This window comes from Xenopus tropicalis, chromosome 4, assembly GCF_000004195.4.
Source record: "Xenopus tropicalis strain Nigerian chromosome 4, UCB_Xtro_10.0, whole genome shotgun sequence".
Lineage (NCBI taxonomy): Eukaryota > Metazoa > Chordata > Amphibia > Anura > Pipidae > Xenopus > Xenopus tropicalis.
In genome coordinates, this window is record NC_030680.2 from 145,919,239 (window position 1) to 145,931,885 (window position 12,647).

Sequence of the window (12,647 nt, forward strand, 5' to 3'; positions counted from 1 at the left end):
TTATAAGTGGATAAAGTTCCCATTAAAGCACCGGCAACACCAAAAACATATTATTTCTGGAAGTCCCAAACCAGTTATTTCTGTCTACAGGCTCAGCTGCGTTCGGCCATCTTTCATCTGTCATCTAAGCATGAGCTGTCCCCTAAAGCCCAAGGGCAGTTGGAAGGCAGATCGCAGAGGTCCCTATACCTGCTCCCAATTCCATGCTGGGTGTCTGGTTTAAATTGCCCTGGTTGGGGGTAGTAAGTACTGAGCTCTATTGTCTGAATGCCAGCCGGGTTATGGGGTAGTTAAACAGCATCTAAAGTACTAATGTTCCTTCATCTGCAGCCTTTGAAAGAACTGGCCTACTAAGTACAGCAAGCAGTACATAGGGTGCAGCAGCTAGGGCCGTGACCGGAGTGGTACTGAGAGGTCACAGGAGACCATCGCCGTGGGTATTTAGTCAGCCTGAGCGTCACAGCGTGGTAAAATCCCTTTAAATAAATCATGCGATGCAAAGCAGCTGCGTCTCTCCTCCTCTGCAGCGCAGCAGCCACCCTTCCACCGCATCAAATATTCATGGGCACTAATGAAGTAGCAGAAGCGACGTTATTAGGGGGAATAACAGCAAACATATGTGGGAGGCTTGCCTTACTGCGCACCCAAAACAAACAGCGCGTCTTTCTTCCCAACCGAGAGTCACAGTCACTTTGTGCGGGAATCGAATAAGGGAAATAAAGGAGTTGTATGTGTAGTACTGTGTGTATAGTAAGGCAAGAGGGTGCCAGGGTTGGGTGTATAGTAAGGCAAGAGGGTGCCAGGGTTGGGTGTATAGTAAGGCAAGAGGGTGCCAGGGTTGGGTGTATAGTAAGGCAAGAGGGTGCCAGGGTTGGGTGTATAGTAAGGCAAGAGGGTGCCAGGGTTGGGTGTATAGTAAGGCAAGAGAGTGTCAGGGTTGGGTGTATAGTAAGGCAAGAGGGTGCCAGGGTTGGGTGTATAGTAAGGCAAGAGGGTGCCAGGGTTGGGTGTATAGTAAAGCAAGAGGGTGCCAGGGTTGGGTGTATAGTAAGGCAAGAGGGTGTCAGGGTTAGTGGCTGTACCAAGGCAGGGGAAAGGGCAGTAACTGTGAGACAGGGTGTATAGTAAGGCAAGAGAGTGTCAGGGTTGGGTGTATAGTAAGGCAAGAAGGTGCCAGGGTTAGTGGCTGTACCAAGTCAGGCAAGGCAGGGGAAGGGCAGTAACTGTGGGACAGGGTGTATAGTAAGGCAAGAGGGTGTCAGGGTTAGTGGCTGTACCAAGTCAGGCAAGGCAGGGGAAGGGCAGTAACTGTGGGACAGGGTGTATAGTAAGGAAAAAGGGTGTCAGGATTAGTGGCTGTACCAAATCAGGCAGGGGAAGGGCAGTAACTGTGGGACGGGGTATATAGTAAGGCAAGAGGGTGTCAGGGTTAGTGGCTGTACCAAGTCAGGCAAAGCAGGGAAAAGGGCAGTAACTGTGAGACAGGGTGTATAGTAAGGCAAGAGGGTATTTGTTTACTTTTGCTGCTGTAAGATAGCCAAAAAGACAGGGGGAATTCAAGTACAACTGTGCCCTTTATTTAATGAAGGTTGGAATAAAAAGACAGCTGCCCATCATTTCAGCCCCTGGGTGTCACGCAGAGGAGGAGAGCCAATCAATACCCGGGGTCAGGCCTGATTAGACAGTCAGCGGCGGCAGGAATGTTAATTACAGCTGGGTCTCTGCTGTCAGCAGCCTCTGCCATGGTTACCCCCGGCCCCTGCACGGTCTGCGGCTGTCACTTCTAGGGCCACTGGTTTTTTTGTGTCTGAGAGGAATACGAGGAGGTAAATGTAGAATTATTTCCCCTTTACACCCTAGTAAGTTGATACTAACAGAGCAGGTTCAGCCTTGCTTTAGTTTCCATTGTTCCCAGCTTCAGCTTCTACCTATATATATATATATATAAACTCCCCCCTCTGGGGGTACATACACACAGGGGGCTCAAATTGTAGACCTGGGCAAAGTGGACAGTTTAACCCCTTGGGTGCCAGATCATAGGACAATGACGCCAATCAGTGCTATGACTGGACACTCTATTGTACGTGCAACACTGCAACAAGTGGAGGCCTTAACAGAACTGAATGGGCAGGGGTTGGGGCAGAACACACTAACGCCCAATTAAAAGCTCAGCACTGGGACCAGAGTTTCTCATTATAGCACCCTGCTTTCTATCCTTGGGTTCCCAGCATGCACTGCAGCCTCCAGCTCACAGTATGCAATGAAGCAGAAGTCAGCTCTCCTTCAGCCAAGACTACAATTCCCATAATACCCTGCACACAACTCCTAATCACAAGGCATTGTGGGAATAGTACTTGTTGCTTGAGGAAAGCTGACAACTTCATCATTGTTTCAGTAGTGTGCTTATTCAGAACCAGCAGTGACTTGAATTATCTTCTGCTTTAAAATGTGGATTCTTCTATCCCTATCTCTCCATCTATCTACCTACCTACCTATCATCTATCTATCTATCTATCTATCTACCTACCTATCATCTATCTATCTATCTATCTCTCCATCTATCTACCTACCTATCATCTATCTATCTATCTATCTATCTATCTATCTCTCCATCTATCTACCTACCTATCATCTATCTATCTATCTATCTATCTATCTACCTATCTATCTACCTATCATCTATCTATCTATCTCTCCATCTATCTACCTACCTATCATCTATCTATCTATCCATCTATCTATCTATCATCTATCTATCCATCTATCTACCTACCTACCTATCTATCTATCTATCTATCTATATCTATCATCATCTATCTATCATCTATCTATCTCTCTACCTACCTATATCTCTATCTACCTATCTATCTATCTATGTGGAGGGGAAAGAAGAACACTGGGCAGTAAGTGATCGTTAGGCTGGGAGATTAGTAAGAAGGCTGCACAGCACTGTCACTGCCTCATTAACATATGCAAATGACTGCTTTCTGTCTTAATGCCCCAACACCTGCCAGATGCCCTGGGGAGGTGACGGAAACAACCCTTTGCCCTTCTATTCTGTCTCCTTGCAATGAGATTAAATGCCATGTGGTTTCTAAGGCCAGAGGTGTTAGCAACCATAATAAATGCATTGGTTGGGAAGCTAGATTTTATTTATTATGGTTATCTTTACTGCATACCTCACTCTGCTATTCATCCTTCATTCTGGCATCCAAACAAATAATGGGTTGCTTAGGTAAGTAAGCCTAGCAACCAGATAGAACAAAAAAAGAACAAATGCACCCACAAGCGATTTCATGACAAAAGGCAATGACATGATAAGTAGGGATGCGCCGAATCCCAGCGTTTTTTTAAGGATTCGGTTTCGGCCGGATCTGCGGTCCCAGCCGAACCAAACCCGAATTATCATGAATTAGCATATGCTAAGTAGAATTCAGAAAGGGTTAAATGGGCAGCGAAGCAATTTTTAACCCCTTCCGATCCTAATCAGCATATGCTAATTAGGATTCGGATTCAGTTCGGGATTCGGACGAATCCTGCTGGGTGGGTCCGGGGTCGGCCGAATCCAAAACAGTGGGTTTGGTGCATCCCTAATGAGAGACAATTGCTGATCTCTCGAACATTACCCATTACATCGCTGGTCTCCCCGACTTTACCTGGAATGGGAATGATGGGAATGCTCTCGTTGGGAATAACCCGGGGCGAGCTGCTGTCTTCCACGTAGAAATGCGCGGTTTGGAAACACTTCCTGCATAAAAGACAGAAATGAAATTAATATCAGCATTTGCAGGTTGCAGCTTCTCTAGAGTGTAACCCCCTACATCTATATATTCCCAGAATCCTCATTGTTTGCCTCTCTGTGCATGCTGGGAGCCGGAAATAACAATTTGCAAGGACAAGTTAACCCTTATACAATACTGAATCCATGCAGAAAACTTTCCACAGTTTGCAAACCCCAAATAAACCTGGCCAGGGGGGACGCGAGCCTAAAGCAGGGGGGGGGGAGCAACTCTAAGGCAGGGGGGGACACAAGCCTAAAAGGGGGGACGCGACCCTAAGGCAGGGGGGACGTGACCCTAAGGCAGGGGGGACACAAGCCTAAAGCAGGGGGGGACACGAGCCTAAGGCAGGGGGGACGTGACTCTAAGGCAAGGGGGGGACACGAGCCTAAGGCGGGGGGGGGACACAAGCCTAAGGCAGGAGGGGGACACGAGCCTAAGGCAGGGGGGGACACGAGCCTAAGGCAGGGGGGGACACAAGCCTAAGCCCTAAGGCAGGGGGGACGCGACCATAAGGCAGGGGGGGACACGAGCCTAAAGCAGGGGGGACGCGACCCTAAGGCAGGGGGGGACACAAGCCTAAGGCAGGGGAGACACAAGCCTAAGGCAGGGGGGACACAAGCCTAAGGCAGGGGGGGGCAAGCCTAAGGCAGGGGGGGGCAAGCCTAAGGCAGGGGAGACACAAGCCTAAGGCAGGGGGGGGCAAGCCTACAGCAGGCAGCATGAACCCACAGCTGTTAGGAAGCAAAACAAAAAGACACAGCATTAGGCACGGCTGGGTAAGGCCTTTTGCTGGCAACTCTACAGAGGGCCCCCCCACCCCGAGCGGCACAAACACACACCGACATCTGCAACTGACCGTGAATGCACAAAAGGGGGAGCAGCAGCAGCGGCCACATTGGGCGCCCAATCGCCGTACCTGTACTTAAAGCAAAGCAGGGAGCACAGGGTGGACATGATAGAGAAGGCACTGAGCAGCACAACATTGAGCGCCCACAGCATGCTGCTTGTGAGTGAGGCTGGGCTTGGCCGCGTCACCGCTCGCTGCTGAGAAGCCAGGGGACGGAGTGGAATGTGTAATGAGCCCGGCTGTGTGTGTGTGAGAGCCATTGTGACATAACAGGGGGGTCTTCCCTTGTCTCTCTGCCACTCTCTAACAATAGCCCAGAGCATGGGGAAAACATTCTCCCCCCACCGCCGACTGCCCCCCACGGGATGATATCATCTGTCATTCCTTATATGATTCTTATTCAGCGACGGGCAGAGCCCAGGAGCCCACTCCGTGCCCACCCATCATTCCCACTCATTAAACCCATTGTTGTGAGCGCACTGCAGGTACACAAAGGGGGGGGGGGGGGGATTATTAAAGGGAAAGTTCACCATTAAGTTAAACTTTTAGTATGTTATACAATAGCCAATTCTAATCAACTTTTAAATTGGTCTTCATTATTTATTTATTTCTTTTTTATAGGTTTTAAATTATTTGCTGCCTTCTTACGATTCATTGCAGGTTTCAAATGGGGGTCACTGACCCCGGCAGCCAAAACCTATTGCTCTGTGAGGCTCCAGTTTTATTGTTATTGTTACTTCTTATAACTTTTATTTCTATTCAGTCCCTCTCCTATTCATATACCAGCCTCTGATTCATAACTGCTCCCTGGTTGCTAAGGTAATGTGGACCCTAGCAACCAGGTAGTTGTTATAACTGGCAACTGGAGAGACTTATTTTTCTATTCAGCCTCTCTCCTATTCATATACCAGTCTCTCATTCAAGCCACTCCCTGGTTGCTAAGGTAATGTGGACCCTAGCAACCAGGTAGTTGTGATAGCTGGCAACTGGATAGACTTATTTTTCTATTCAGCCCCTCTCCTATTCATATACCAGTCTCTCGGTTAAACCTCTCCCTGGTTACTAAGGTGATTTGAACCCTAGCAACCAGATAGCTGAACCTCCAAACTGGAGAGCTGCTGAACAAAAAGTGAAAGAGGAAAAATAATGAAAAAATGAAGACCAATCGCACGTTGTCTCAGAATATTACTCTCTACATCATACTAAATGCTAACTCGGAATGCCCTATTCCTAGCAACTTTGCAGTTGGTTTTCATTATTTATTTATTACAGTTTTTGAATTATTTGCCTTTCTCTTCTGCCACTTTCCAGCTTTCAAACCGGGGTCACTGACCCCGGCAGCCAAAACCTATTGCTCTGTGAGGCCCCAGTTTTATTGTTATTGCTACTTTTTATTATTGATCTCTCTGTGTGGGCCCTCTACTATTCATTTTCCCATCTCTCCTTAAAACCACTGCCTGGTTGCTAGGGTAAATAAGAGCCTAGCAACCAGACAGCTGCTAGAATAACAAACGGAGAGCTGCTGGACAAAAAAACCTAAATAACTGAAAAACCATAAAAAAATGAATATCAATGTCTACATTATATTAAAAGCTAATTTAACGGTAAACTACCCCTTTTCCCAAACTAAGGGGATTGGTATAAAGTTGCCCCTCCCTTTGCTGCTAGAACAACTACTAGTGATCTGCAGGTCGACCCAACCCTAATCCGCCCCTCCTAAACCTGTGCCCGAACCAGCCCATGGCTCCACCTCTATCTCTATAGGCCCAAGCCTGCCCCGCCCCTATGACATCACAGTAGGGGGCAGGGCCTGTAGGGGGTGTGTCTATAAATAGACGTTGCTGAAGCTGGAAGCGAAGCGCAATTGTGTTCTCTAAACTAGCGACGCAGCCCCCCCTACCTGTTATAAATGTATTTAAAAATCTGAGCTGTCAATCATATATTGCCTGCCCTGCCTCTATGCCGCAGGCATAGAGGCGGGGCAGGCAATATATGATCGACAGCTCAGATTTTTAATAACAATAACTTTCACTTTCCATTAAGCACTTCCTAGATATCACCTATATGGCAAATGCATAAGATTTTGGGGTAATACAAAGCTTTGCCTTAATAACAGTGCACACAAAATGGCGCCGGCCTGCTGGCTGCGACTACCAATTCCAAGACTGAAGGGAAAATAAATTCAATACTTGAAATAGTGTAAGTAAAGTTTATTTTGCTCTACTAACCTGATTCAAAAGGATTTGGAATTATTTCTTAGGGTGATAGGTTGAGGCTTCTATGGAGGCCAGTGAGTAGATAAATCCCACCCTTTACGCCAGTAAAGCACCAGTACCCAAGATGCCAGCATGTATACTCAGGCGAACTGCTGTATGAAGAGAAGTGTACGCCAGCCCTCGGCAGTGCCTACGTTTCAATGCAGGGATGGGGGTCAGTGCTAACAGCTTCGGCAGCCGCGTTTCCAGTAAACGGCAACAACAATAAGCCATAATGTAGGCGTCAGTCTAGCAAAGGTTTCCATTAGAAACAGAGGGGCATTGTCGGGGGAATTGGCAGAAAGGCCGGCCTACTACTGGGAAGTACAGCGTATCAATCTTAGGAGGGAACAAGGGATGTGTATGCGAGGCTGAAGCTGCAGTAACGCTTCCATACAAACCTATACATTATACATAGGGGTGAAGCCAAGATTGAGATTTTCATTAAACATTCCGGTCGCTGCCAAGGCGGAGGCTGTAGGGAAAGTGCTGGCAGCCGGAGAGTTAATTACGGGCAGTTGGGCAGGGGCCCGGGATGTATGGAGATTTTAGTCATTAGATTCACTCTTTTGCTTTTGGCTCAGATAATTCACAGGGGGGGGGGGGGGATTAATCAATAATTATGCAAAATCCTAGGGAAACACTGGCAGCAGTGGGTACTGTAAGGGTAACCAATAGGGGCACAGGGATCTCTGTATGAGGGAGGAGCCCACATTGCAATCTATATATGTGGCCCCTGGGCTGTAACAGATCAAACACCCCCATAAGTCAATGATATCCCCACCTTATGTAATCATCTACTTCTGCCTTAACAATGAACACTACACCACAATAGATTACTACACCCCACTACTATACACATTGCACTACTCTATTCCACTACTATACTCTACAATACCCAACTACTATATATTACTATAAACATTACACTATACACAACAATACCCTATTACTATACCCCCACTATTATACATATTACGCTACAATACCCCACTACTATACACATTACACTACTATATACAATAATACCCCACTACTATACATATTACGTTACTATACCCCACTACTATACAGATTACATTACTATACCCCACTACTATATACTACAATACCCCACTACTATACCACCACTATTATACATATTACACTACAATACCCCACTACTATATTCCACTACTATACACAATAATACCCCACTACTATACATATTACGTTACTATACCCCACTACTATACAGATTACATTACTATACCCCACTACAATACCCCACTGCTATACACTACAATACCACACCACTATGCACTACTATATAGCCACTACTATACACATTATGCTACTTTAACCCACTATTATACACTACTTATACACTATTATTCTATACATATTACGCTACAATACCCCGCTACTATACACATTACACTACTATATTCCACTACAATACCCCACTGCTATACAGATTGTTAATATACCCCATTACAATACCCCACTGCTATACACACTATCCCCCCCTTATTATACAGCCTGTCAGACAGCTGCGGAAGCTTCCCAGTAAATGAATCGGTTTGCATGCAAGTGCTGCTCTGCCCCCACCATGAATGCCCTAAAGGAAGCTCTGATATTTACAAATATTTACACCCAGAGTTAAATAGAAATCAATAAAATGCAGTGCAGGGGGATTGTGGGTAAATAGGCTGCACACAGGCCCAGTCTCACCATTTCTCTTCCCAGGGAAACAATTTCTAAGACAAAATGAAATAAATATTTCTTCCCAGGCCGGTGACTGGGCTGAGGGAGCGGCGGAACAAGGGAAGGAGGGGGATTTGGCCGCTGGGTGCCGGAGTGGAACCGTGCCGTATCTGAGCAGGACCCATCTGTCTGGCACCCCCAGGGGACACAGGGCCCTCATTTCCAGCTGCACAAACATATCCTGTTGGTTGGGGGATGTATAATGTGCAGATCCCTTCTGTATAGGAACAGGGTTACTCTTACTGCCAGGGATAATCAGCTAGCCGGGGAACTCTGGGTAACCAGCTAGCCGGGGAACTCTGGGTAACCAGCTAGCCGGGGAACTCTGGGTAACCAGCTAGCCGGGGAACTCTGGGTAATCAGCTAGCCGGGGAACTCTGGGTAATCAGCTAGCCGGGGAACTCTGGGTAACCAGCTAGCCGGGGAACTCTGGTAACCAGCTAGCCGGGGAACTCTGGGTAATCAGCTAGCCGGGGAACTCTGGGTAACCAGCTAGCCGGGGAACTCTGGGTAACCAGCTAGCCGGGGAACTCTGGGTAATCAGCTAGCCGGGGAACTCTGGGTAACCAGCTAGCCGGGGAACTCTGGGTAACCAGCTAGCCGGGGAACTCTGGGTAACCAGCTAGCCGGGGAACTCTGGGTAACCAGCTAGCCGGGGAACTCTGGGTAACCAGCTAGCCGGGGGAACTCTGGGTAATCAGCTAGCCGGGGAACTCTGGGTAACCAGCTAGCCGGGGAACTCTGGGTAACCAGCTAGCCGGGGAACTCTGGGTAATCAGCTAGCCGGGGGACTCTGGGTAATCAGCTAGCCGGGGAACTCTGGGTAATCAGCTAGCCGGGGAACTCTGGGTAATCAGCTAGCCGGGGAACTCTGGGTAATCAGCTAGCCGGGGAACTCTGGGTAATCAGCTAGCCGGGGAACTCTGGGTAATCAGCTAGCCGGGGAACTCTGGGTAATTAATTAGCCATGTCACAAAATTATACAAGGCTGTATGTAGGCTGAGTTATACAGGGAGCTCAGAGTATCACTCATGTATTATAAGGGATAATGTACCCCCTACTGTAAATGATAAGGATATTAGCAGTCACTGAGGGGTTCTGTGCCCATATAAAGGCACAAGGCTGCAGGCTGAGTTATACAGGGAACTCTGAGTATCACTCATGTATTATAAGGGATAATGTACCCCCTACTGTAAATGATAAGGATATTAGCAGTCACTGAGGGGTTCTGTGCCCATATAAAGGCACAAGGCTGCAGGCTGAGTTATACAGGGAACTCTGAGTATCACTCGTGTATTATAAGGGATAGTGTACCCCCTACTGTAAATGATAAGGATATTAGCAGTCACTGAGGGGTTCTGTGCCCATATAAAGGCACAAGGCTGCAGGCTGAGTTATACAGGGAACTCTGAGTATCACTCATGTATTATAAGGGATAATGTACCCCCTACTGTAAATGATAAGGATATTAGCAGTCACTGAGGGGCTCTGTGCCCATATAAAGGCACAAGGCTGCGACTGCTAGAAGTTGCAGCAGTAGGAACAAGCAGTGCACAGGAGGGCAGACAAAAACCTTTCGCTGATCTCTCAGTAATGGATGGAACGACGGAGCCCGTTTACAGTAATGTTTGTGACAATAAATCTTATGCAGACATTTAATGCGATGTAAAATGCTTCCAGGACCAGAGAGATAAAGCCTTAAAATGCATAATGCAACGAAATAGCAGCTTGGTATTAAAAGCGCGGCAATTTATGGCTCACCGTCTCTGTCATTATTATTTGACCTTTACAAAAATATCTTAATTGACTGCATTTTGTTCATGGTATAAAGTGCAATTTGATGTATTAGAGTAAATTTCAAATACTAAATAACTCCCAGGGTAGAACTTGCTGCCCCCGGGGGATGAATGCGCTCCCCAAGTGGGAACGTAAAGGGGTTATTTACCTTAAGTATGCTGTAGAGAGTAATATTCTGAGACAATTTGCAATTGGTCTTCATTTTTTATTATTTGTAGTTTTTTAATTGTTTCAATTGTTCAGCAGCTCGGAGTTTCATCAGCTAGCTGGTTGCTAGGGTTCAAATTACCTTAGCAACCAGGGATAAGGCCAACACTCAGTGCCAAATCAAGAACCCCAATGGCCAAAACTACAACCTGGCCAACCTATATTTTGGCAACCACCCTACTACACAGGTCTGAAAATCTTTTTGGGCAAAGACCCCATAAGCCCCCTACTAGAATAGTCCTCTCCTGCTCCTACAGTCAGGGTCGGACTGGGGGGTACAGGGCCCACCGGGGCTACCGCCCCAGGGGCCCTGCAGGTGCCTCCACCGGCCATATGGCCCGCACCCCCTAACCGCCCGCTGAGCCTCCCTTACCACCCGCAGGGGCCCCCCACTAAGCATCCCTAACTCCCCGCTGGAGCCCCCCACTAAGCATCCCTAACCCCTCGCAGCGTCCCCCACCCGACGTCCTCCCTGAGCTCGGGTCAGGGGAGGAATGGTCGGCTGGGGGAACGCCAGCAGGGGTTGGGTCTGGGCACCGCCGGGGCCCACTGGGTTTTTTCCGGTATCCCGGTGGCCCAGTCCGACCCTGCCTACAGTGGTCCAACTGTTGTACTGGGGGCCAAATGATATGATCACCTCAATTTTGCTCACCACCTCCATGGTCAAAGTGGATAAAAACTCACTCGTTTGACAACCACATAAAACAAGTTGATCTTTTGGGGGTACATACAGCTTCAAAAGGATGGAAATTCAGAGGCCACATTGGGGGTGAAATAGCTGCTTGACTCAAACACAAAGGGGTAGGGGCAGATTGGCATGCCCTAGTAAGCCCAAGTCAAGGGCAATTTATATTAGCGCATTCTCATTTCACCTGTGGTCCAATATATAGTGACTAAAGTACCCCCTGTTGTAACATATAGGGATATTATAAGTCTCTGAGGAGTTCCTTATAATATATAGTGAATAAAGTGCCCCCTATTGTAACATATAGGGATATTATAAGCCCCGAGGAGTTCCTTATAATATATAGTGAATAAAGTGCCCCCTATTGTAACATATAGGGATATTATAAGCCCCCGAGGAGTTCCTTATAATATATAGTGAATAAAGTGCCCCCTATTGTAACATATAGGGATATTATAAGCCCCCAGAGGAGTTCCTTATAATATATAGTGAATAAAGTGCCCCCTATTGTAACATATAGGGATATTATAAGCCCCCAGAGGAGTTCCTTATAATATATAGTGAATAAAGTGCCCCCTATTGTAACATATAGGGATATTATAAGCCCCCAGAGGAGTTCCTTATAATATATAGTGAATAAAGTGCCCCCTATTGTAACATATAGGGATATTATAAGCCCCCGAGGAGTTCCTTATAATTTATAGTGAATAAAGTACCCCCTATTGTAACACATAGGGATATTATAAGTCACAGAGGAGTTCCTTATAATATATAGTGAATAAAGTGCCCCCTATTGTAACATATAGGGATATTATAAGCCCCGAGGGGTTCCTTATAATATATAGTGAATAAAGTTCCCCCTATTGTAACATATAGGGATATTATAAGCCCCCGAGGGGTTCCTTATAATATATAGTGAATAAAGTGCCCCCTATTGTAACATATAGGGATATTATAAGCCCCCGAGGAGTTCCTTATAATATATAGTGAATAAAGTTCCCCCTATTGTAACATATAGGGATATTATAAGCCCCCGAGGAGTTCCTTATAATATATAGTGAATAAAGTGCCCCCTATTGTAACATATAGGGATATTATAAGCCCCCAGAGGAGTTCCTTATAATATATAGTGAATAAAGTGCCCCCTATTGCTTGTCCTGGGATACAGCCCCCGATAATAAGAACCTCAGTATGTGAAACCCGTACTTACTTACACAAGCAGCGCTGCTGGAAAGATAACAGACAGTAATCACACATTTCACAGCCGGCTTCTTTAAATATGTATAGGCACAGATAAGGACTCAGATGTTTATATGCCGGCACTTGGG

At 46.7% G+C, this 12,647-nt stretch overlaps 1 protein-coding gene across 3 annotated transcripts in view; it reads right to left on the minus strand.

Moving 5' to 3' along the window:
* The window catches only part of ptprg (protein tyrosine phosphatase, receptor type G), a 357,095-nt gene that overhangs the window by 44,753 nt on the left and 299,695 nt on the right, over positions 1-12,647 (minus strand). For all 3 annotated transcript variants that reach the window (XM_031901245.1, XM_031901244.1, XM_031901246.1), the window contains one exon: positions 3,657-3,748. In XM_031901245.1, the coding sequence (XP_031757105.1) occupies positions 3,657-3,748 (92 nt within the window). The remainder of the gene's footprint in view (positions 1-3,656; positions 3,749-12,647) is intronic.